The sequence below is a fragment of the Amphiura filiformis genome, chromosome 13 (genome assembly GCF_039555335.1).
Source record: "Amphiura filiformis chromosome 13, Afil_fr2py, whole genome shotgun sequence".
Taxonomy (NCBI): domain Eukaryota; kingdom Metazoa; phylum Echinodermata; class Ophiuroidea; order Amphilepidida; family Amphiuridae; genus Amphiura; species Amphiura filiformis.
In genome coordinates this window covers 27,650,264-27,678,164 of record NC_092640.1, presented here as the reverse complement: position 1 = coordinate 27,678,164, position 27,901 = coordinate 27,650,264, and the positions used below count along the sequence as shown (strand labels likewise).

Below are 27,901 nucleotides of genomic sequence, written 5' to 3'. Positions count from 1 at the left end.
GAAAAGAAAATGATTGAGTTATTTAGAAGGGTATGTTTTCATGTAATACTAGTAATCGGTAAATCCATTTAATTTGAATTGTCAATTTTGTTTATCTAGCTACAACTCAACGTAAGTACGCAGCTGGTTTTCTTTTGAAATGATATTGTGCGTAGGCATATTTTTGATCAAGTTTTATGGAAATTCAACAAACTTTACTGATTTGATGATGTCAAATGACACGTGATGCATGATGACCTTTTAAGATTATGTTAACATATTTTTTTGTACAAATCCAATAATAATGAAGATCTTAAAGTGACATTTTAGTGACGTTTCACCCCTATATCAGACTAGTAACCCATCACATCCGACTGTTTCCTTTTATAGGCAACAGGAATCGCCGTAGAGGGCGTGATGAGTTGCTCAAAGATGTTGTTGAGGGAGCAGGCCCCCTCGTCCTTGTTTAGAGTGTTTTTTTTCTTTTCGGCGTATCTAGATGGCTTCTTTCAACCACCTATCTTGTCAGCTTTTCTGTCGATGACTTTTGAGTCCTCCCAAACCAATTGAACTTGTTCATAGACTTCGGGGTAGTTGTGGAAATAGCTTTCATCTAATTAGCCTTTAGTTACATGCATTATGATGCATATCCGTATACAAACCAATATTATGAAAATCAATATGCCCTAAATGTAGATGATCGACAACACGTGATCAAACTATTACATAATTTATCAGTGTCACCCAATTAGCATTTTGTCATCGCGGAGAGGTTGTATACATTATTGAAATGCGCAGCCGCTTGATCTGTGGCTACGACATACAACGTTTACACAGCGTTTCACATCAATTCATTGTATAGCACAGCCACACCCAATTGTCAAAATCAAATATAATTTTAACGCGACCGACAACGGTAAAACAGTTGGTAAGTGTAGACGCGATTAAGAAAATGATTTTTGAAGTGTATTGTACTGTTTTCAGTTTTCATATTTAATGAACCATAATTTCCAGAATGTTATTCGTTACTAATGGATTTTATTCGACAGAGGAATGATTTCTTCGATAGAATCACACATGTGTCATAAGATAACCGTTGGGTCCGACAAAGTACCCCACTTTGCGTATGCTGTTTTTCATTTTTTTGTTTTTTACTGCCAACCGTCTATTTTGAAAGTTTTGTCAGACCCTTACGGCACGTGTCGTGTGTCCTATACTGCCTGCAATTAGGGCACATTTTGGTGCTTTTTGTGCAAAATTGGTATACTGATGTTTTGTAAAAACAGCAAAAAGTATGTTATATGAAAGCCACAATCCAAAAGTCTACGTGATAGATACCCGTACAAAATGTTTCGGACAGCCCCTCCCCGAGGTATTGTACATAAAGAATCTGTTAGATAACAATACTGTAGATACAGCCCGGCCCGGATTCCAAGCAGCTGCAGAAGCTCTGAAACCGTGGATGAGTTTAGCCTTCACTACTGCGTATAGCCTATTACATTTCTGTATTTTTGTATTTATAGAATTCACAACAAGTAGCACTAAAGGGGCAGTTTTAAAAGAACCCTTAAAAGAATCCATGAATATCACATTCATCTCATCGTATTACAGGTCCGATTACAGGTCAAAATGAAGATAATGAAACTAGTTGTCTTTATTGCTGGTATTTTCATCATGTATTGCAACTCTGCAAACTCCGAATTGGTAGACTGTATCGCTCTCTGTAATGAATGTGTTGAGGTTTCGGACACACTACGCCATATGGGCTGCACTAAGCAGTGTGAAGAACACAAGCAGAATGATAAAAGCAACATTTCTTGTTCAAAATTAACAGGTAACTTAGACAGATAGATAGATAGATAGATAGATAGATAGATAGATAAATGGTTTATTAATGCTTTTTTAATATGCACTCACAGTAAAAACGGAATTGCCACATTAATAACAACTAATTAAGGCATCAATAACACTTTTTACCAACAGTCATGCACTCATACAAAGTAATTTCACCCCACTACTACCACTCAGACTCTCTTACACAAAAGAAAGCTTTTAATACTATCACCGGATTTCGCTAAAATAATTTGGGTACGCGTTGCTAACACATTAAAGAAATAATGTTGATATGTAAAATAGGAATAAGTGGTTCCTGATTTCTTTTATGACTTCTTGAAAGTGTTGATTTTCAGTGCTTCACACCTATCAAAAAACTTGAACAATTGGTTCAAATGCTTCTATTTTCAATGTTGAGCTATAATATATTTGGTATTTTTAACCAGCGACATTATTTCTCTGAAACCGTATAAGCGATGGGTAAAAAGAAAGAAGGGTAATCGTAATAAACAGAGGTTTTTTGTTGAGAGAAGTGCTTAAAAGCAGTTCTCTCAACAAATATTTGACTTACTTGATATTTCATCCCACATCCATGGGATTTCATCAGAAGGTGAGGTGGAACGGTAAACACCTAGTCATGTGACCCACGGGGTAACCCGGGGTCAAATGACGTGATGGTCGGCTTGTAGACGCTGGGTAGCACGTGTCTCCCTTTGTCCTGGTTGAGATCGGGGTCCAAGGCGGCTATATAGTAGGTTTCTTTGATGCCTCTTTGAAGCCATCGTGAGTCTGAGTCTAATACTTTGAAATTATCCGAACTGAATTCATGCCCTTCTGAGTTCAAGTGCGCCCCCACAGGGGAAGACGGAACATGTATCGGTTTTGTTGTGCAAAAGACACGATACCCAGTAAAACTGTACTATCTGCAAGCATTGGTATGCTTGAATGAGCATTGTATATTGATTAACTTAATTTAACAAAATAAAGCAATTTAATCATTTCAGAAATAAATCTGTAATGATTTCCACATTAAATATGGGCAACCTTTTCAATCAAAATTAGCCTTTCTTTTCAAACCGTTTCCGACGCATCAAATCTGTATTCACTTTAACTAACATATCTTAAGGGATCTAAAATGAGCGTTTATTGCGTTTCGACAGTATTTTTTGTGGGACATGAGAGCACCTCAGACCTATCGAATTGCATTTTGAATACGAAGCATGTCTTTCTTATATCAAATAATTTTCATTTGTTGAAAATCACAATATAATACAAATTTTATGACAAATTATAAAAATTTTTGACATATAACAGTCATCGAAGTAAATTATATAAATCTAATGATATATTCTTAAAGTGTATGTAGCAGGGAGGAAAAGCCGACAGTCAATTGAAAATTTTGACCTTTCATATTGAAGATATGGATTTTTTTCCCAAAAAGACCTAATTTTTTTTGAGTTTTGGGGGAAAAAAATCCATATCTTCAATACGAAAGGTCAAAATTTTAAATTGATCGTCGGCTTTTCATCCCACCTACATACACTTTAAGTATAAATATTCAGATTTATAAAATTTACTTCAAGTACTGTTAAATATCAAAATATCAATTTTTAATGATTTGCCATAAAATGTGTATTAAATTGCGAATTTCAAAAAATCAAAATTATTTGATATCAGAATGACATTCTTCGTATTCAGAATGCAATTCGATATGTCTGATGTGCTCTAATGTCCCACAATAAATACTGTCCAAACGTTCATACCCCACCCCTTAACAACCAAAAATCACATTTTAAGCAAATAACTTTTTTAGCCAAGCTTTCAGAGTATAATCATGGGTGATTTCAATTTCCTGGCACGTAAGATAACAAAGATGGGATGGTGGAGGTAGAACTTTTTGAATGAACCTCGTATTTGCAAGAAAAAGAGAAAGAGGTATTGATGAAAATCGTGATATTTCGTAACTTTATATAATGTGAATGAACTATTGCCTTGTCGTTTCAGCACCGAACAAAGGCAGTGTTTCCCTTGGAGTCGAGATCAATGCAATTGGTGCGAGACTCTCGGAATTGATCGAAAGCGGTGCAGATTTTTCGGCCATTGTTGAAGAGTTATACGCTGACGATTGCATAAATGCGAATTATGGACACGCACCTGTATTTGGTAAAAAAGGTAAATCTTTGAATTACTTAATACCTCAAACTTTGAAATAATATTTCGCGGCGACTTTTACCTCCTTTTAGTAAATGCTAGTTCGACGAATAGGACCTATTTTTTCTCAGTTACCAACTATACTCAGACTCTGATCGCTCAAGAAAGATTAGCCACGAAAATTCACTCGGTCACTGGACTTTCGTTGTTCATCTTTCTTGCTCTATGTGAGATAGTGATCATGGTCTGAGCTGAGTATAGTCTGGTAACTAAGATAAGAAAAAAAGGTCCTACTCGTCGGACTAGTAAATCACAAATTTGACGGTAATTCAAAGAAGCATAAAGGTCACCGAATGGTCAGACGTCCTGCGAGCATATTTCCGTTGCAACAGATATAGTGGCTATTTTTCCACCAGCGACTTCCGTATTGACTAACATTTTGCTGTGGATTTGGGGTCATAGGTCACATAGGTGACATAGGGTTCAAATTTTTCATCTCAAAGTGCATCCGTAGGATAGGACAGCGACGGCTCTTGCATATCACCGGTATGTACATTTATATTAGCCAGTATCTAAGGGTGTTCACAGGTTTGGGGTAATTTCCGGTCTGACACTGAATACCTTCAAACTATCTATTCTTCCACAAACAACATTAACACGATGATGATGCCACTTGCACATATATTCACATTGGCCGATGTCTACGGGGTGCTCACTGCTTAGTTCATATCGTTATGAATTCGGCAGAGTGACGAATCGACAAATTTGAGTAAATTTAGTTATTGAATGCATATGATTATGTTTCAGGTGATCTTTTATTTATCACCAAATATTAATGGTAAATCTTACTCCCTAGCGTAGATACCGAAATTTTGATTCGGACGAATCGCGCCTGAGTGCGATTAATGAATTTGGCCAAACGACGAATCGTATACTTAGCTGTACGAATCAGGTTGCTATAGTACTGTATAGCTGGAAACCCCGAATTTTCTATATTAAATTATATTAATGTCCTATACTGTTATATTTGATACCAATTGATAGCTATAAGTATCTGCTATCCAGTGATACCAATATAAGTACAAATATTCCCCACATTATATCGATATGGCTTACTAATGTGAATGCGCCCTTGTGAAATCCAAAAAAATTATACACAATATATAGGCCAATATTTCTGCTTTAAAATACTCGAGTGTTTGCTAAATATTACAGGTATGACTATTTATAACCTATGGTTTATACGTAAACTTTCCAACGAAATAAAGAAATAAAGACATTAAAAACAATAAGTACAAAACTATAGGTCACTATGAAAAACACGCAAAACGCAATACCCTAACCAAACACCAACCTTACGTCACCTTGGTTGCCGTGTAATCCCTGTGGCGTTACTTTTCGTCGGCTTCATTACATAGTGGCGTATCAGTCCGATACGTCAATATGGAATATAGCGAGGTGTACGCCACTATGACATGCAATGTTTTTCATTTTTGCCTATATTTATATGTTTGTTTACTATTATAAAATGTTTATACCCAGCAAACACAAAAACGTTTTAACACGTTTTAAGCAGATTATATTTTGGGATTTGGTTTAGATAAAAACGTTTTGATAACATTAAATGTCGGGTTATACAAATGTTAAGAAAACATTTTAAAACATTCTGTATGAAAACACACTACAACAATATTTTTAAATATTTTCAAAATGTTATTGTAAAATATTTTTTGCAAGTATTTTTGGCCAAATATTTTGTCAATACTAAACATAACATTATGTTAAAATATTTGCAGTAGGGGTCAACAAATGTTTTTGAATGTTATGAAAATATTTTCTAGTTTATACCCATCATATGCATTTTATAACCCGACATTTAAACGTTTTCTGACAACCTTTCCTAACCTTTTGAGAATGATATCCAAAACGTTTTGTGTTTGCTGGGTAACAAGTAGCGTATGGTCGATACGCCGCTATGGAAAACACAAAATATTGTATATGATAGTAACTTTATTATATAGATGTTTTACACAATATTCTAACAATCTTTATGCTTCTGGCATGATGTGTTTTTTCAGGTGTTGAGCAGGAATATATCAATTATTATGGAAGGAATCCCAATATCAATAGGTTAACATTCAATTCTAGTGCATTCGGTGAGAATAACGGAAAGGTTTGGGAAGATGGTATCGGAAAGTTCTACCAGGACGATGCCCTCATTGACTCATTTCGGTAAGCTTGAGGTACAAGGTGCAATGAAAAATCTGACTTAATTAATTTATATGTGATTATGTACTATGCAACTGTTCTTCAACATGCATCTCTCTCATGTGGCCTTACTATGGGTGTGCCCATTTGTGTTGACTTAAAGTCCTTGCTACATTCTGCTGGGGTGTCGGTGTTGTTGCGGGGGTTTGCGGTTCTTGCCCGGGTGGCTGACGGTCTTGGCGTTGTCGTTTTTCGCCCTGGAGGCCTAGTTTTCCAATGTGGTTTACCTGGGGCGATGGTTACTGGGCCATGGGCGTTTGCCCGACCGGGCGGGGACAAGGGACCCCCGACTCGGCACCGGCATTCCCGGTGGGTGGAAGTATGGACTTTCTGCTAACACGTATGGACTTGCCCATAGTTCGGCACTAGTGCAATATTGTCTTTTATAGCAATGTATATTAATGTGTATTTTTTAATGTCTTTCTCAGGGCAATATATGGGTGTTCGGGTATGGACGGACAGCCGGTTGGTGTCCTGGGCGCATGTGGATAGCTGGACCTTTCTCCTTGGATGGGGTGCTGCTGTTGACTGTGACTGGTTAGGGGCTTGGATAGGATCAATTTCTGTTGTTGTCTCCCTGCTCCCTGACCAGCCTGGGCCCTACCAGTCCCTTGGTCGGGGTTGGGGTCCTGCGGCCTGCATGTGGCTGGGGGTCTTCTCCGGGTGTCCCGCCTGACCCTGATCCACTCTTCTTGCCGATTACCTTTTTAAATCTGTATGCTAGGTTTTTTTTACTATGTACATTATTGTTCCATCTGTATTTTTATATGTTGTATCTTGTGTATTTTAATGTTGGCTTTGTGCCACCTGGGCACCTTGGGAGAACAATGCCAGTGCATTGAAAGGTTAACCCAGGTTAAATAGGAATGAAATGAATAATAAATAAATAAATACACAGTCCGTTATGGCAGATTTATTTACATCTCCTATGACAGATGCCTTTCTCTGTGTCTTTGTAAACATGGTAAATGCCTAAATTGAGGCTTTGTCAGCTTCGGTCTTATGTTATTTGAGGCGTGTTCCGAATACTCTCGCAGTTTCCCCTATGTATGATTTTTCACAAAACTGTTTCTGGTACTATATTGGTGCCAACCTCCTTAAAAATATTAAAAACCTGGTTCAACCTGAGTTGTTTTGCCATTTTGTGAATGTTCAGAAAATTAGAATCCTTAAATTCATGTTCTCTTATATGGTACATGGAATCCTTATTCAGGAAATGAATCTGATATTTTTGTTTTGAACAATTTGCAGGCGTTTATTCATCTGCTTATGGGTGCTAGCATGCTAGCATACAATGAAGAAATTAAATAATCAAACAAACAGAGAAAAAGAGCAGAGCATATAATTTTCGTGGTACTTTGATCAAGAAACTTTGCCTGTATATCATGTACATTGCACATCTTTTCTTTTATTTTATGATTTTTTTTTTATCTTTTGTTTTTGTTTTAAGTCTATATCGTTATAGCACCCTCTCTGAAACGTCTGGATGTCATTCCTTGCCTACCAACGGGTGTGTAAAATTTCGATAAAAGTGGTAACCACAAATAGACTGTTTTCAGGATGGTTATGATAAAACATTGATCTAATATGTGATACCAAAAACGGGGGATGAGGCTGTTGATCGGGTTACGGACCTTTTATGTTTTAAAGATAATCTAGGAGAAGTCATGACCAAATTGTATTTTTCTCTATTTGTCTTTTTGCAGGTATATGTTTATTTACAAACGCGTCGGTGGCACTCTGCTTCGTTTTTTCAGCATATATTTTGCATGAAAACAACAAGTGCTTCCTCTGCCTTATTCTCCAGAAGACAGCTGTTGTAATCTTAATCGTAAAATCTTAATACAAATTATGATTAATATTTTAAGCAAGTGTAATGAATGTAACACTAAGCATGCTAAGTGACCTCTTGAACTTTTGACCTGACCTGAACAATGACTTCATTGGATGTGCACAATAAACTATTAAAATATAGTCATTTAGCTGAGCCATTCCATGTCAACTCCAGGGATGTGCACCGCAGCACCTCTTCATTTTTTTTCTTTTTCTGTGTGGTGGTAGCTATTGATGAGAAAGTAAAATGCTGAAAATTTGAGCTTCATACTCTATTTTGTTTTCCCGTGGCATCATAGGGGGGTGGAGGTCCATAAATGTATAAAGAGAACCCCTACAAGTTGAAAAGTATGTATCCTGTGGTCCTTTTTTGTTTAGAATTCAAATCTGGCATCAGAAAACTTATAACTCCTTTATTTTAAAAGATATAGGGCCCTCAAAATGCAACTTCGTCCATCCAGGACCATCTTCGGGGGGTCAGAACTCCAAAAGTAAAAATATTTTTAATGTCCATTTTTTTGCCAGTCTAGGACATTACTCTTATCCCATATTGAGCCTATTAGAATACTTTTAGCTGAGATATTACACATGCAAAACCCCAATTGTACATTTTTTGTACATTTTCACTCCCCTAAAAACCAATGTCAGACATTTTGCCCCACCATCAACTTCAGGTATGTTGAAAATATGTTCTTGGACAACATTTCTGAGAGATAGTGGCTTGGGGTCTTGATCACTTTGCTTGAAAAACATCAGTTAGGTTTGCCTACTCACATATGAGTCATTCCAGCCACATCAACAAAATGGGTTGGTTGGTCAGTGGTCATCCCCTCAAATTTTGCTGAAAATTATTTTTACTTTTGGAGTTCTGACCCCCCGAAGTTTTCAAAGTTGTAGGGGGTTCTCTTTATACATTTATGGACCTCTAAACATCGTCTTTCGCGTTACGACACATTTTTTACGCTGACCCCCCTAAATTTCAAATTGATGCCACGGGAAAAGCTCAATTTTTCAGGATTTTACTTTCTCATCAATATCTACCACAACACAGAAAAAGAAAAAAATTAAAGAGGTGCTGCGGTGCACATCCCTGGAGTTGACATGGATTGGCTCAGCTCATGCTCTAAAATATTGTGCGCATATTCGTTTAAGGGCGTACTACACCCATATATTGGTTTGATTGGTCTAAAAAAATATTTTTTCATTTATAGCTAGGCGATATATGCACGGATCATGTGAAATTAAAAAAATTATGAAAAAACATCGTTTTTCACCTATTTGTCTTAAAGTTGATTGGTTGATAAGGACGCTTATTCATCCCTTTTTAAGGGATTTTTATTTAGCGAGAGTACGTAGTCAATCTTCATAGGGATGGGCGATACCAGCTTTTGGTACCCATTGTCGAACTAGAGCAGTCAGGGGTTTGGGTCGAATTTGTAGAAAAATAAAACAAAATGAAAAAATAATGGCCGCGGAGCTGCTTGCGCGACGCAGGGGTTGTCTGAGGAGGTGTTCCCCCTCAGAAAAAAAAAAAAAAAACGTGTGCAAAATGAAGATCTAATTGAAGCGATTTGGTGGACAATTTTGGCACTATTATGCCAAGGCCTATATACTAGTGTAAAATTTTAGTTTGGCGGCCGAAAATTTGTGAGAGCCTTTCGTGGACAAGTTTCGAATTCCCTATTATCGTAGTCCTATAAATTGTTTTAAACATAAATCGGCGAAAGCAGAAGCGAAAATGGCCACTTGTATATCGATTACGCAGGGAGGGTAAAATGAAGACTAAATTGAAGTGATTTGGTGGACCATTTTGGTACTAGTGTGTAAAATTTTAGTTTGAAAAAGCCGCAAATTTGTAAAATGATGGTCCATGAAACCTTCCTTGGACAAGTTTTCCTGTAAGCCTATACCGCAAATTGGGCTTAAATTTGCAAATGTTGGAAGAAGAGCGAAAATGATCATATGTTTATCCACTACGCAAGAGGAGTCTGAGGGGATGTTCCCCCTGAGAAGTTTGAAAAATTTGCAAAATGAAGGTCGAATTGAAGCCATTCGGTGCATTGTTTTTACACTACTATTTGAATCAATTGCTTTAAACAGAAAAAGGGCCCGAAATCAATTTGCAAAACTTGAGATTGGCAATTACTAAAGCATGCATAAATCGATGAAGTCGTTATGGAGTCCGTCTTAATTTTTGACTTTGGTGGCAAAATGTGAGGGGCCCTGCATATCGGCGGACCCGCAGTAATTTTCACGTGCTTTTAGGACGAGGACCCGCCTTCAAGCAATGCCTAGTCGCAGGCCTCTATAGGACCTACTTCCAATCGTCCCGACTGTGCGGTTATTTACACATGGGCCTACTCAATTACGTGCAATTTAGTTTCTCTCCTCCTTTCCTCCATTTCTCTTCTCTTTTCTCCTTTCTTCCCTTCTCTTCTCTTTATTTATTTATTTGGGGGGGCGTCAGCCACCTGAATCCGCGCCTTAATTGAGTCCATGTGTAGGCCTATGTTGGGGATTGGAGGGGGTACTGAGGCCTACCACATTTAATAACGAACTTACTTACTCTTTGTGGGATTTCGAATCGCAACACAGGTAATAATAAAACCAGTAGCAAACTTCACTTTACCAACAAGATACAACAACTTTACAACTTTCTTTTTAATTAATGAAACAAAGCTTATTTTTGACTCAGAGTTTAAATTTAAGATGCTAGCCGAAGTCAATAACTTTGCACATTCTTCGGGTTCCTTTGTTTCCACTCATGTTAAAAGAAGACATAAAACCTGATGATCAGCTGACTCTTTCTGTTGACAATTTAAGTTTAAAACATTATTAACACAATTTTTGTGTTGAAATTAATTGTAAACATTAAACAAAACCAATACATTGGCTATAGTTTCAAATCTTTCATAACATATAACCGTGGTGTTTGTAAAATATTTTGTAAAAGATTTGCAATTAGGCCTACTTTGACTTGGATTCGAACATTGCAACTTTACAATGCTCAAGAACACGAAAACTTCGGTGTGTGAAACATTGTTAAAAATTGTATGAAATGAGGATTCCTAGCGTAAACTAGTTTCTATACACTTTTAAATGTGAATGATAGGAGGTCTGTAGGCTAAAGGGGGCCCCGAAAAATTTTTGTGATGAATTTTTTTGCTTCAGCCCCCCCCCCAGCAAGTGTTTGTGAACGGTCGACGGTCCCTATAGGCCTACCACACACAATTTATTCGCTACCTGAAGTCGCTAATAGAGAATGAAAGATTTTTTATTTAATATTTGTTTTCAATTTTCGAATAATTATTTTTGTTTTCAATAGGCCTACGTTCCATAAAAATAAAAGTATTGTATCGGAAATTGACCGATACCAAAATGGTATCGAATCGCCCACCGCTAGAAAAACCAAATCATGGCGTCTGTACAAAAATGTATGCGGAAGTCTTTCGGCAAGCGAATACAGTGAGTTTCATGGATTTATACTGGATTTATAATGGATTTTCTTAAAGTGGAATGATTTCAGCATGCGGTACAGGTAAGTGACGAAACTGTTAATACACGTGAACTAGTAGGGTGTCCCATTTAGCTGTTATCATTGTGAACATACCGATTCACATTACAAATGCATTATAAATCATGTTTTGTAAGCTTCCCGTATTTCCTCAGAAAAAAAAAAAAAATTCACCTAATACTGAAAACCAAGGCATTTACTGTTCTTTAATTTCAACCTTATCAAACCTGAAACAAATATGCTGCCTTGCGAACACAAATTTTGCATATCATTGTCAACTAAAGGGGGGAAATAAGTTTAATTTCATTGATAACATGAAATTGATGCATATTAATGTTTTCAAAGCTGTGCATAATTAATTAATTTCCCCCAAAAAATAATTTTATACTTTTAGCGTCTGTCACAAATGCTTAACAAGTGTGAGTGATTGGATTAACGGTATCAATTCTGAAATTCTAAAGAAACTCGATTTTGTGAATCGAGGTCTATATACCTCTTCCGAGCTTCTACCTTTAAAAGCATGTAAGCTACATTGATACCGATGCCACCAATAGAACGAGAAGATTTGCCCCTTCATTTTGCATACCACTTTGACCAATTTTTTTTTCTCATTTCTCCACAAAATGCAGAAAACCCGCAAAAAAATCCAATGGGTGTAGTACCCCCTTAAATATATAAATAAACCTCAGGCCGATGATCTCTAAATTGTCTTACACTTTACTGAAAATCGCTGATTACGGTGGCCAAAATAATTCCATAAATACATTTAGGTACAAACCAACCTAGGAAAACAATCAAACAAGCAAAAAATAAATAAATAGTGCACTCAGTGTTCATATTTACTTAACAATGACTCTATATATAAATGCATCACCATTCATGCATGTAGTTAAAACTGCGATCTTCCTCTAGAATACCACATTATCATTTTGAATTTTATTGTGTGGCTCCAAATTTTCAACTGCGATTCTAATAATAAATAGGTACAATACACGGATCGTATTAGTAAAATTGCACCCAGCCAAAAGTATGTTCACCTTTGTCACATTTCTGCCCATGGCGTCGTAACTAAAGGTCGCAGATATGGCAAACTATACATTTATATACCAAAAATGCATGACACTTTGAAGAGGGCAGCCCATGCCAAATTTGTTCAATATCCTTCAGGCATGTCCAAAACACTTTCACACCTTTGTTCCAAACATTTGGTCACCAAACATTAGCACTGGTCTCTTATTATTGCGTCTTGAATAGATATTGTAGCCCACCAACCCCATTGTGTGGTTAAAGTTAAAGGAAGGTGACCTGATATAATAATAATAATAATAATAATAATAATAATAATAATAATAATAATAATAATAATAATAATAATAATAATAATAATAATAATATTTATTTCAATTACCATAAATTACAAACATGTCAAAACATTAAAAGCAATTTAAATGACAATCCAGGAAAGAGGAAATAGACTAAACAGTTCAAACACAATGTGTTCTTCTTTCCTGATTATATATACATACATGTATAATAATAATAGAACAAAAGATTCACTCTAAGTGAAACACTCAAGACTTAGGCATACACACAGGAATAGCAGTGCATAAGATAGGCAGCAAAATAAATTAATTCACAAGTGAACAAAGTTATTGCCTAAGAGTGCATGGGCCTAATTCGAATTAAATTTCCAAAATTTAAACAAATTTTTACCTCACAAGAGACTCAAAACAGGAATTGCAATGAAGAAAAATATAAAAATTTGACAAAATATATTTGGGAAATGAAATTCTTTAAAACTTACGTATAGTGGCCCCTAACATAAAATGTTTCATTAAATCATTCATGCCAAAAAAAAAATAGTGTGCTATTAATACAGCAATGAAGGAGATTTCAAGACTTGCTGGAGTCAGGGTTATAAAAACAACACATCTGTCAATAAAGTTTCCTGGAGAAAGAGAGTGATTGGTGAAAGAAGTATTAATTTTGGAGATTGTCATCTATGCGAGGACTTGAGTGTTTGGTGAAAGCAACATCATTTTCTGAGTGAGGAATTTATACGCAAAGGATATAAATACAAGTGTACTTTGCTGAACAGTGATTTTCGAAGGACAACTGAACATGGATATATGTCAGCCATCCATAAAATTGTATATTGCAACAAAACTCTATAATCAACAAAAAGAACACTACCGGTTATTCATTCATTCATTCATTTATTATTTTCACTCATCAAATTACAAAAAGCTAGAATACATACAAAATAATAATGTAAGTGAGAGTGAAGGAATCACAGGAAAGGCCAAGGAGAGGCCTGAAAATCTGTGATCCCTTGATTGGTTAATTCATCATTTGACATGACAGCAGACTGTCACTTCAATGAAGTAACAGTAAGCTGTCATATCTTGATATGAATTAACCTAAATACATGAAAATAACAGTTAACAATAGTAAATAAGAAAATGCACAACACAAATAAGTAATATAAAATATAAATAATATCCAATTTGGTTATATAAACCAGATACAATAAGAGTTAATAGTAACTTTGCATAAGATGTTTCTTAAATACATGGCGGAATTGATTAATCGATGATGAACTTTTAATGCTGTTATCAACATTATTCCATAACTTAGTAGCTGCATATTTAATAGATTTTTCACAGAAAGCTTTTTTGTTTTGATAAAAGGAATCCTCAGACGATCTTTATTTCTGGTGTTTAAGTCATGGATCTTAGACTGTTTTACAAACAAATCATCAAAAACACTTGGTAAAAATCCATTTTCATGCTTGTACATAAATAAACCAAGTTCAAATGTATACATATCCCTGACACTTAAAGTATTATACCTAATCAGTAAGGGATTAGTGCTACTTCTATAATCACTTGCACTTATAATACGAAGAGCCCTCTTTTGAATTTTAAAAGATCATTTATGTATGATGAACATGCACATCCCCAAGCTAAAATACCATAGTTGATATACGGTAATATCAACGAACAATACAATGTATATAACGCCTCATGTGGGAGGAAGTTTTTAATTTATTAATGATACCGACATTTCTTGAACATGTTTTAACAATATTATCAATATGTTCTCTCCAAGTGATATTCTGGTCAATTTGAAGACCTAGAAACTTAGTACTTGGCACTCTTTCAAGCGGTGTTCTTGCTGTAGAGTGCCTGTCAGAATCAAGAAAGAGTAACAAGTTGTACTCGGGTTTTGTGTTCTTCCTGGTACCGAGTAACATAAAATTAGTTTTTTAGCATTGAAAGATAATTTATTTACCTGGAACCATCTATTCGCATTAATAAGCTCTTTGTTGAAAACCTCCTCAACAACATTAAACTGATTGTGAGAGTAAAATAAATTGGTGTCATCAGCAAATGAAATCACATCAAGTGAATCAGTAATTAAGTGAATATCGTTAACATATATGATGAAAAGCAGTGGACCCAGTATTGAACCCTGTGGCACACCGCAAGTAAGATTTTGATGTTGAGATGAAACACCATTATAATAAACATATTGTTTTCTATTACTCAAATAATCCTCAAACCATTTGTGTGTAATACCTCTAAAACCATAGTGATAGAGTTTATCAAGCAATATTGTATGGTCTATAGTATCAAATGCTTTTGATAAATCTAAAAAGACACCTGCTGTAAAATTGTCATTGTCAACAGTTAAGTAATAATTAATTGATAGTGTGATTATATTGTATGTGCATGTGTGTAAATTGATATCAAATGAAAGATCATATTTTCTCATCGACATATTGAAGTTAGGAGTTCCAAATCGATGTATTTCCGAAGATATCATCAAAACTAGTCGAAATAGTCTCGGACATGGTATATCACAGTCAAGACTAATTTGACAATTTTGATGATTTCTGCAGAAACCCTAGAAACCCGCTAGAACGTACGAGAGGGCCTGTGATTTGGGATGGCAATGAGTGAGTAATGCGGGGGATATGGATACTTGTGCAATTTCAACAACAAAAAAATCTAATGTTTATTAGTTCAATAGTAAGAATGTTTTCATGATGTAAAATATCGACTGTTCCATTTAACGATGCTTTAAGGGCGTACTATACCCATATATTGGTTTGATTGGTCTAAAAAATATATTTTCATTTATAGCTAGGCGATATATGCACTGATCATGTGAAATTAAAAAAAATATGAAAAAACATCGTGAAAGTGTCCTTTTTCACTTATTTGTCTTAAAGTTGACTGGTTGTTAAGGACGCTTGTTTTTTAGCGATCCACGTAGTCTCCTTCACAACCGGTTTCTGCCGTTTCTAACATTCATCGATATTCACATACAGTATTAGACTCGCTACCAGTCCAAAATACGACCTGCCTATGTATATTTAGGGCTGACACGTCAATTTGTATTACCAATAGGAAATACACAGGTCAGACTTTTGAAAATAGTTCTTTAAGATTTGGTCAAAAAATTGGTAGCCGCCTCATTATGTTATACCTAATCAGAAATTTTGTCGAAATATAATTAAGGATCGAATGCGTTTTAGTGTCCAAAAAGACAAAATTACCGTCAAACTTTCGCCGAATTCTGCACTCTTGCGAAGCCCTCGAGCGGGTGCACAGTTAAATCGGGAATAAAAATATCCGACCTTTGCGATCAAAAACAACAAATTACAACTTTGGACCATGTTTGGACGTACTTTAGGCAAAAAAACACTATTGCCAAATAATATAGAATAGAACTTTTGACATCAACTTCACGAACTAATGAAGAAAATGTGCTCCATAAACATTAGATAAGTGCGCAAAATAATCCCTATTCAAATGCGTGTATAAAACTGAACAGGGCCGGACGGCTACTAGTCTACCGCATAAGTTCAAAGTTCTCGTGTTGCCAGATTCAAACATGAGCATGTATGCCTAGCGCCTTCTCTTGGTAAAATCCCTGATAAAATCAAGAGTGTGACCGTCGTGTTATTAAAATTGAATTTTAAGCGTTGGAACTTAACACAAATGACCATACGGGTATGCTCTCCCGGAAAGACCCCTCCATTTTTTGGATTCCGCAGCTCTTAAAAGACCCGTGACCAAAATAGAGCTATTATAGCATACGTAAACACGGAAACTTGACAATTTCAGCTCTAAAAGACCTACATTGCTCGATCATTCTTCACATTTCTGGGTTTTTTTTTTTTTTTTTTTCAACCAGAAAGCCAAGAAAGACCCAATTTTGACTTTTCGCAGCTCCCAAAAACCCCCTTCTATATTTGTTGGCAGCTCCAAAACATCCCTTTCCGGCATGTACGCCGTCAGCTCCCCCGGCGGACCCACCACCTACTAAATTCTGAGGGAGCATACCTCAGGAGCATACCCACCAGAAATGTATGTTGTGCCCACCCCCCCCCCCTCCTCGTGAAGTGGCGTCATGGGGGATCATGTGCGTATCTAGGACTTTTTTTTGGGGGGGGGGGTCAAAGGAGTCAAAGGGGCAACCCTCATTCAAGGGGGAAATCTTTAACGAAACAAAATAGGCTCAAAAGTACAAAAAAGACCCTAGTAAAATTCTTCAGGGCGACCGCATCCAAGGGGGGCGGACTTCCTACAGGGGATGGGGGTAGCTTTCCCCGTTGCCCCCTTATGTACGGCACTGGACGTATGAGAAATTTGCTTAATTCCGCAATTTGGACAAATCCGCATTAATTTTAGACATTTTAAATGGTAGTTTAAATAAAGTGAGTAGAAAAAGTGAACATATTAAATATTATAGGCTAGTAGGACTATACCCCGGGGTCGGGCCCGGGGTATATTAATACTTGGCTTTTGCAATAATATAGGCCTTCGTGCCAAAACTAGCTTGCCCCTTCTCGGCCTGCCTAAAACTGAATACCGGCTGCCATGTAGGCCTAGGTATAGGGGGACAATGTTTTGGTATGTCGATAGAGGAGGGTTTGCATGGAGACTGGCAAAGATTTGTTGGCATGATGGGGGAAGCAATTCACCACCCCAGATGGCGAGTTGCGATAATATTAACTGAATCAGCGGTGAAAAGCACGAGTATAGGCCTACAATTCCGCAAGTACATTTTAACACGGGAAAATGAAAGTTAAAGGTTATAGCCCGGGGTCATATAACACTACTAAAATATTAGCATGATATAAATAAGCATGATAAAATTTAAAAAAAGGGTCTCACTGGGGGATTTCCAAATGGTGTAGGCCTACCAACTGAAATTTCTTACCCCTTCCCCGGGCTTCATAATCGCCTTTGTTGTCCCTGTTTGTTGTTATATAGTGTCATAGAAATGCTAACATAGCTTAGTATTAGTGGTTTAGCCAAACGCCGAGTAAAGACAAAATCTCATCTCGGGAAAAATCAGACGAATCTGATTAGCTAAGCCTATAGGCCACCTACATTATATCGGGCTTCAACTTTGTCAATTGGCCTACTGCTGTTAGGATCCTATGCCAAATATTACATTTTAAAAATACCTAATGACAATGAAATACCTAATGACTTATCCTTTACTTTTAGACATTATAAACAATTGGATAGGCCTTTACCACTGGATAGGCCTTTACAATTGTCCAGATGGAATGTCTAAATGCGAGCGTAGGGCCTACGGATAACGTGCAGGAATTTTTTTCATATTTTGACTGCGTTTCTAACTTTCTGTAGGCATAGGCCTACCCGTGACGTGCCTCCAAAGCATTGTGCGTGTTATTTAAAAATCAGTCTTGTCCCATTTAATGTGCGCCAAATATCGCTTTCCCCCTTTGATCTGCCAATTTTTCCCAAATTCCTTGCCCCCTCCCGTCTTGGCTTGTCTAAAATTTGTTTTTTCCTACTTCATGGCTCCGTATATTGCCCCATACGCCGGAATTTGAGCTTTAAAATACCTAAATATATACATGTAATAAAACTCGGCAACTCGTTATAACTCAATGGATTATGGGTGACGTAGTTAAAATGGCCGTATGTCAAAATTCGGATACCGTGGCGACGTGCAGAATTCTATGGAATATATTTGATTTTTTGGCCTTGGGCAGCGACAATCATAGGTAAGACACCAATTATATTAATCTGCTTAAAATATTATATCACTGTATCAATTTTGGAGTTCCTAGTTGAAATGGATTAGAAAACAACGGTAAAATAGTTACCAAAATCGGCAAATTTAAGCTTAACGAGCCTTACGAAATATGGTGGTATGGTGACGAGAAATGCAATTTTTTTCAACATTGCTGTAGTATGGTTGTGGTAGCATTTTACCTATGGCTTAATAAAGTTTCAGTGAAATAATGTCGCTAGTTAAAAATACAAAATATAGCTCAACATTGAAAATAGAAGCATTTTAACCAGTTCATTTTTGATAGATGTGGAGCACTGAAAATCACCAAGTTCATGAAGCCATCAGGAACCACTTACCCAGCAAACACAAAACGTTTTCGACATCATTATATCAAGGTTATAAAAGGTTGTCAGAAAACGTTTAAATGTCGGGTTATATAAAGGGTATATTAAGAGTATAAAACGTTTTCATCACCATAAAAAACATTTTTGATAATCTACTGCTCAGCAAACAAAAATGTTTTACAGAAAACGTTTAATTGTCGGGTTATATAAAGGGTATAAAAACGTTTTAATAACATTCCAAAAACATTCTTGAAAACTTGATACAAAACATTCTAAACAGAATGTTATTTTGGGGTTAAAAACATATTTTGCGAAAAATGTTTGCCCAAAATATTTTCAATAACGTTTTAAAAACGTTTTCATGACCTTTATATAACCCGACATTTAAATGTTATTAAAAGGTTTTGAAAAAAACATGTTAAGATCATTTCTGTGTTTGCTGGGTTCAAATATTTTAACATAATGTTATTTAAGTATTGCCACAATATTTGGCAAAAATGTTTGCACAAATAGTTTACAATAACATTTTTGAAAACATTTAAAAATATTGTTGTAGTGTGTTTTCATACAAAACGTTTTAAAACGTTATCATGACCTTTGTATAACCCGACATTTTAATGTTATTAAAACGTTTTTACCTAAACCAAAAGCCAAAATATAACTTATTTAAAACGTTTTTAAGACGTGTTTGTGTTTGCTGGGTATTCCCATTTTACATATCAACATTATTTCTCTAATGCGTTAGCAACACGTATCCAAAATTTTAACGAAATCCGTTTGATAGTAAGCTTTCCAAAATGAAGTGAATTTAAAACATCAGTGATGTACCACCTTTTGGCTTCTACATTTAAAAGCATGTAAGCTACGTTGATACCGATGCCACCAATATAACGAGAAGATTTGCCCCTTCATTTTGCATACCCCTTTGTCCAATTTTTTTCTCATTTCTTCACAAAATGCAAAAAAAACGAAAAAAAATGCGATGGGTGTAGTACCCCCTTAAGCTGTCCGAGCGAAGTGAATTACGTAGACGCGATCTAGTTCTTAGACGGCGATGAACAACGGGAAAATAAGGATTGCATCCCTAAATCAATTAGAGTAATTCTCGTTGCTCAAGTGGGAAATCGTGTTCACTTTATACTTTGATCAGCTCGTAATCGGCGGGCCTTACAACATCGCGGATTACTATCAAAATATTTTTATTTTGAGAATTGTCTTATGACATCTCGCCAGAAGCATCACCAATTATTAATCAAGTCCTTTACTTATTATACTTTCTTTAACACACAAAATTTAGATTAGACATGTCAACTAATAGCACCCTTAACGTGGGTCTACTTTTTGGCGTAGTGGTAAAAACCTAATTCCCCCCCCCCCCCCCATATTCCGAGCTGATCAAACTATCCATTTGCTTGTATTGGAAGTACACAGCTTGTTCACTAATTATGTTAATCAGAAAAGAATATGATTGAGTTATTTAGAAGGGTAGGTTTTCATGTAATACTAGTAATAGGTAAATCCATTTAATTTGAATTGTCAATTTTTTATCTAGCTACAACGTGACGCAAATACGCAGCTGGTGCACTTTTGAAATGATATTGTGCGTAGGCATATTTTGATCAAGTTTCATTGAAATTCAAAAATCTTTACTCATTTGATGATATCAAATGACCCGTGATTCGTGATGACCTTTTAAGATTATATTAACATAGTTTTTTTTTTTTTTTTTTTTACAAATCCAATAATAATGAAGATCTTAAAGTGACATTTTAGTGACGTTTCACCACTACATTAGTGGTTTCATCAGACTAGCAACCCAACACATCCGACTGTTTCCTTTTATAGGCAACAGGAATCACCGTAGAGGGCGTGATGAGTTGCTCAAAGGTGTAATTGAGTGAATAGGCCCCCTCGTCATTGTTTAGAGTGGTTTTTTTCGGCGTATCTAGATGGCTTCTTTCAACCACCTATCTTGTCAGCTTTTCTGTCGATGACTTTTGAGTCCTCCCAAACCAAATGAACTTGTTCAAAGACTTCGGGGTAGTTGTGGAAAAAGTTTTCATCTAATTAGCCTTTAGTTACATGCATTATGATGCATATCCGTATACAAATCAATATTATGAAAATCTATATGCCCTAAATGTAGAAGAACGACAACGCGTGATCAAACTATTACATCATTAACGCAATTAGCATCTTGTCATCGCGGAGAGGTTGTATACATTAATGATTTGAAATGCGCAGCTGCTTGATCTGTGGCCACCACATACAACGTTTATATAACGTTTTACATCAATTCATTGTATAGGACAGCCTAAACTGCCAAAATCAAGTAGAATATTAACGGTAAAAGGTTGGTAAGTGCAAATGCGATTAAGAAAATTATTTTCAGTTTTCATATTTCATTATTATTTCCAGAATGTTATTCGTTACTAATGGTAGGGATGACCATCATAATTTCATGTTGCCCCTATTGCCAAGAGGACTTACGGTCTTCTTGCGCTCAGGTCTTCATTTCAAACGTAAATTGACTCATCTAGTCACGTATTTTTATGTATACAAGCTGGCATCCGCTTGAATAATGTGAATGAACCCTTGCCTTGTCATTTCAGCACCGAACAAAGGCAGTGTATCCCTTGAAGATGAGATCGATGCATTTAATGCGAGATTTTCAGAATTGATCGAAAGTGATGAAGATTATTCGGCCATTGTTGAAGAGTTATACACTGACGATTGTATAAATGTGAATTATGGACAAGCACCTGCTTTTGGTAAAGAAGGTAAATATTTAAATTACGTAATACCTCAACTTTGAAATAATAAAATACTAGTAAATGCTACCTCTAATTTGACGGAAGGTCTAAGAAGCGAAAAGGTCACCGTATGTGAGCATTTTCCCGTTGCAATTATTCCACCCGTGTCTTCTGCATCTGCTAAAACTTAGATTTGAGTCAAAGGTCACATAGGTGTCAGAGATATTAGAATCAAATTGTTCAGCTCAGAATGCCTCCGTAGGTATGTGCATTTATATTAGCCAGTGTCTATAATTTGTTCACAGGTTTGGTTTCAATCCAAAGGTCGTTAAGGGGTCATTTCCGGTCTGAGACTGAATACCTTCAAACTGTGTCTCCTTTAACAAACGACATAGCACGATATTGCCACTTACACATTATATATTGAAATTATCCAGTATGGGATGCTCACATACATGCCTAACATCTTGGGATGTGAATACCTTACAAATTGCAAATGGGGGATATTACCTATTATTATTGTCCCATATGGAGACAAAAATTCTTTGCCAGATTCTTAAACGGGGTCATTAAACTTTACAAATGCCTTATAGGGAAATGGAATGCCCTTCAATCTGGATTGCCAACATGGCAATCGCCATTTTTAAGTGCATTGTATGATAATTATTAACAATTGAATAAACCGCGCGTTGTACCGGCACTTGGGATAGCGGCAATTTCGACCACGTGATTTGCAACTTAAGGGTATGTGCTTTGATAGAATCTTTGTCAATTTAGAGTGTTTGGTAGCAAATTTGGTATCAAATTGGAGCTAAGGGACGCACCATTTGATACTCAGGGGGTAGGAATTTGTGGTCGGGGAAAGAAATTTTTTTTCGCCGCCGAAGGCGGCGAAATTTTTTTTTTTCACCACCGAAGGCGGCAAGTTTTGTTTTTTTTAATTTCATGCATTTATACAGTTAGGTGGGGAAAGTTTGTTTTTTTTAGTGATGGTGGGGAAAGTTTTTTTGCTCATTTAGTGGATGAAGTTTTTTTTCTTCAAAAACTTCCTACCCCCACCCTGAGAATGTAATGGTGCGTCCCTAACAGGACTCCGCACATGACCTTATCAATCAAATTGTCATAACAAGATCAGGTTTTGGTCATAACTGCGGACTTTCTTTATTTAAGGTATTTATATAGTAACTTCAAAGATGTCTCACATAATATTCTAACGTTCTGTCTGTTTATCGCATCATTGTTTTTATGTTGTTGCTGGTGTTTTTGTTGTTGTTGTTGTTTTTTGTGTATTTTTTTTTCAAGCGAGGAGCAGGAATTTTTCGCTGCTCTCGGAACCAATCCCAATATTAAACGGATAATATACACTGCTAGTGCATTCGGTGAGAATAACGGAAAGGTTTGGGAAGATGGTATCGGTAAGGTGTACTACCAGGACGATGTTCTCGTTGACTCATATCGGTAAATTAACCCTAACGCCCGAAGGGCTTTTTGGCCACTGCAAGGGAAAGAGGAGAGAAAACGAACAAAGAAGTTGTTGGCTCTGGGTGGAATTCGAGCCCGAGACCCCTCGCATGCCAAGTAGAAAGCCGCCGACACTTAGCTACGGGTCTTACGCTGACCGGGCCAGCGAATTCGTGCCCATTCGAATTCGTGTCTAATGTACCCCCCCCCCTTTCAGGACTCGTGCAATAGACGCATCAACAGCCTAGAACGCATGCGTTATTTTGCACATTTTCACTCCCTACAAGTGATACGCATTTATTAATCTACAATTCACAAGTGATCATTTGGTTCCTATTCCGCAAAAATACAGGCATGTCAAAATCCAAATGGGATAGATATATTAATCCAATCTGAATAGTACACTACAGAAATCATGCCTACGATGACCAAATTGTCTTTTTGTCTATTAATTTAATTTTGTCTTTTTGCAGGTATATGTATGTTTACAAACGCGTCAATGGCACTCTCCTTCGCTTTATCAGCATATATTTCCCATGAAAAACACCACGTTGTTCCTCTGCCTTATTCTCCAGACGAGACTAGCCTGGGCTGTCGTAACTTAAACAATTAAGGGCTCTGGTATGAACGTTTCGACAGTATTTTTGTTGGATATGAGAGCACATCAGACATATTGTTTTGCAGTCTGAATACGTAGAATGTTCTTCTGATATCAAATAATTTTGATTTTTTGAAATTCGTGATGTAATACAAATTTTATGGCAAATTATTAAAATTTGATTTCGATATTTAGCACGTTAAGCTGTAAGAACTTGATCATTGTCATTTTTGGCTCAAATATTCTTTGGAAGTTTTTGCGGGCAAAATGTTGCTTCAAATATTGTCATGAATAATAAATGCAAAAGTTTTGACTTTAACAAAAAATTAAAACATTAAACATAATATTGCACAGTATCAAAAATTAGAATCTACGAGCTCATCACCTAATCCTGTCTTTCTTGTTTTTTATTAATGCATAAAGAATTTAAAGCTGTTAATGTTATTTACAGGAGCAGGAATCCGTGTTAAGTTTCTTATAATTTAACCACTGTGTATCAAAACACTATGAATGCAAATCAAAAGTTCTATAGATAAAAAGATAAAAAGGGAACTATGAATACGTAATGAGCTGGATCCTGAACATGCGCAGATGCGATGACAAAAGTGATTCTCGTATAAATAAAACAAACGACGCCGCAATAAAACAAGTCTTTTCTCATCTTTTCTGAAGATCTAAGTAAGTATCAGTTTCATAGTTTGGTTAATAAACTGTCCTTGCTGATTATTCATACCGTATATCTACTACATGTATACTAAAATAATGAGCGAAGTGTGTCTGTCTGTGTGTGTGTCTGTCTGTCCGGCTATGCGTTTCGCCGCGCTTCGACGCATCGATCCGATATTTCGGATATGGATAGGTATCGGGAAAAGCCTGTTGACCGGGTGGTTTTCGAAGGGCCCCCTCGAGGTCAAAGGTCATCTAGGGGGAAAATGTAAATGATTCCCTCAACTGGATACCATAAAGGGTATCCCAAGGCTTGAAAAGGAGTGTAATCTCCGCCCCGTGAACATGCGTTTCATCCGAGAGGGAAAACGTCCAAAACAAAAGCAAGGTTTTTTTTTAATAATTTACTTATAATAGCCTTAAAGTCAGGTATATTGCTCGGACAACATCATATCATTGGCAAGGTAATATTATGAGGACAATGAAAATGACTATTTTTGAGAAAATAAGACGCTTAAAATTGATATTCCGCAAAAACCAACTTAAGCGATGAGTTCTTTCGAACGAGACAGATTTGGACTAGAAAAAATTGACGTCATGAAATGACTGTGCCTGCATTGCCAGAAGGTACTATAAACATTCTCAATGCACAGAACGTATAATGTTGTTGTTCACAGAAAAAACATCTTAATTAAGTATTACAAATTTAATGGCTTTTAAACATATGGATAAAATCAGGTCAGGTATATTGCTCGGACAACATCATATCACTGGCAAGGTAATATTATGAGGGGAATGAAAATGACTCTTTTTTTGAGAAAATAAGACGCTTAAAATTATTGATATTCCGCAAAAACCAACTTAAGCGATGAGTTCTTTCGAACGAGACAGATTTGGACTAGAAAAACTTGACGTCATGAAATGACTGTGCCTGCATTGCCAGAAGGTACTATAAACATTCTCAATGCACAGAACGTATACTGTTGTTGTTCACAGAAAAAAAATTCTTAATTAAGTATTACAAATTTAATGGCTTTTAAACATATGGATAAAATCAGCCGCTTCTATTTTTATATATCAGTATATTGTGATATTACAATTCATATGTATATCAATATAATGAGAAACATTTGGGCTAAAAAATTACTGAATTCATAACTTGCTTCAGATCGATGAAAGTACACAGCTGGTTCACTGATGTATGTTAATCAGAAAAGAAAATGATTGAGTTATTTAGAAGGGTAGGTTTTCATGTAATACTAGTAATCGGTAAATCCATTTAATTTGAATTGTCATTTTTTATCTAGCTACAGCTCGACATAAATACACAGCTGGTTCACCTTTAAAAAGATATTGTGCGTAGGCATATTTTTGATCAAGTTTTATGGAAATTCAACAAACTTTACTCATTGGATGATGTTAAATGACACGTGATGCGTAATGACCTTTTAAGATTGTGTTAACGAATGAAGATGTTAAACTTACATTTTAGTGAGGTTTCATCACTACACTATTGGTTTTATCAGACTGGCAACCCATGACATCTGGCAGTTTCCTTTTATAGGCGGCAGGAATCGCCGTAGAGGGCGCGATGAGTTGGTCAAAGATGTTATTGAGTGAATAGGCCCCTTGTTCTTGTTTTGAGTGTCTTTTCCCCAGCCCAATTTTTCCTTAATCTAGCCAAAAGTTTCAAAATGTTCCCAAAATTTTGGGAAAATTTGTAAAAAGCAAGACAATTTTGGTTAAATTTGGCCGAAAATTTCGACTTTTGGTATATCAATGGGTCCAAATTTCTTGAAAAATTGGTATATTTATGGGTCCACTTCCAAAATCTCAGCGGCACGTCCCTACCAAAACCAAACTTGAGTACCCCCAGGTCTCTTCCTTTTCGGCGTATCCAGATGTCTTCTTTCAACCGCCTATCTTGTCAGCTTATCTGTCGATGACTTTTGAGTCCTCCCAATCCAGATGAACTTGATCAAAGACTTCGGGTACTTATTTATCATAATCACTGAAACTTGGCTGAATCCCCCCATACATGTAGCTTCAATTTCTAAGTCATTGTTCATTGAATTTACAACCATATGAAAAAACAGGTGAAAATAATACCTTTTTGCACAAGATGTGCAATTGCTCATTGCAATGAATCTAGTATATGGACAATATAAGCAATAAGCGTGCTCTTTAATTTAATACATGACATAAAAACAGGGGTTTTGACAAGACCACCAGGTGGCTGGAAGAAGCCATCTGGATACGCCGAAAAAAAGACACTCTAATCACCTAACAACATCTTTGACCAACTCATCACGCTCTCTATAGCAATTCCTGTTGCCTATAAAAGGAAGTAGTCAGATATGACGAGTTGCCAGTCTGAAGAAACCACTAATGTAGTGGTGAAACGTCACTAAAATGTGAGTTTAACATCTTCATTTATTTTGGATTTGCATAAAACGAAAAATGTTAACAGTTAATGAATCTAACAATCCAAATGAACTAGTTCAATGACAAAAAAACCAGCTGAGCAAGCCTGTCTCTTCAACAACTTATTTGACAGTTTGTCCAGAGGTAAAGCTACATACAAGCGTAATTCTATCCCACATATTCAAGATAATGTGAAGAACCGTCTATTGAATTCGGCCTTCAGATGTTTATGAAGTACTGTGTTTATAAGTGGATTTAGGCAGAACTAGTGGTCCAGACGGTATTCCTGACAAATTCGTGAGTGTGCCAATGAGCTTTGTTGGCATACTCATTGTCTGGTTCCACAACTACCTTGGGGAACGATTGTCTATGAATGCAAAAACCAATTTAAGCAGTCAATATGTTTCAATTCATGATAATTAATCCACGTACACTTCCATTTTTTCACATAGATCCTTAATATAGTTAAATACTAAAAAAGTATTATAGATTGAACTACACCAGCACCCATTCATCAATCATGCTATGCTATAATGCAGTCCTTCACTTCAAACCACTGACGGTCCTGTTCTATATTACCCAGTGGCGTACGGACCGGGAGCGACGGGGTGGGGATTGGAAGGGGGTTAGTTGGGAACATTTTTCATTTAATTAGCCTTTAGTTGCATGCATTATGATGCATATCCGTATACAAACCAATATTATGAAAATCAATATGCCCTATAATGAAAGACAGCGATAAAAAGACTAGTTCGCGTCTGACGTCAGGGCAAAGGCGCGCCGTGATTGGTTACCGACCTGCGCAGTACGGCATTTTCTGTCTAGCTGTCAGAATTTCAGACGCGAACTGTCTTTTGATCTCTGTCTTTTATTATAAATGTAGAAGATCGACAACGCGTGATCAAACTATTAGATTTATCATGTTTATCAGTGTCACGCAATTAGCATTTTCGCGGAGGAGTTGTATACATTAATGATTTGAAATGCGCAGCTGCTTGATCTGTGGCCACCA

General features: G+C 36.3%; 1 protein-coding gene across 1 annotated transcript; it reads left to right on the top strand.

The window, feature by feature from the left end:
* The first annotated feature begins 795 nt into the window (after positions 1–795).
* LOC140168190 (uncharacterized) lies at positions 796–9,294 on the top strand. The gene is made up of 5 exons (XM_072191519.1): positions 796–907; positions 1,591–1,813; positions 3,817–3,984; positions 6,042–6,195; positions 7,938–9,294. The coding sequence occupies exons 2-5, from the start codon at positions 1,609–1,611 to the stop codon at positions 8,002–8,004; spliced, it is 594 nt and encodes a 197-aa protein (XP_072047620.1). The 5' UTR covers positions 796–907; positions 1,591–1,608; the 3' UTR covers positions 8,005–9,294.
* Positions 9,295–27,901: the final 18,607 nt, after the last annotated feature.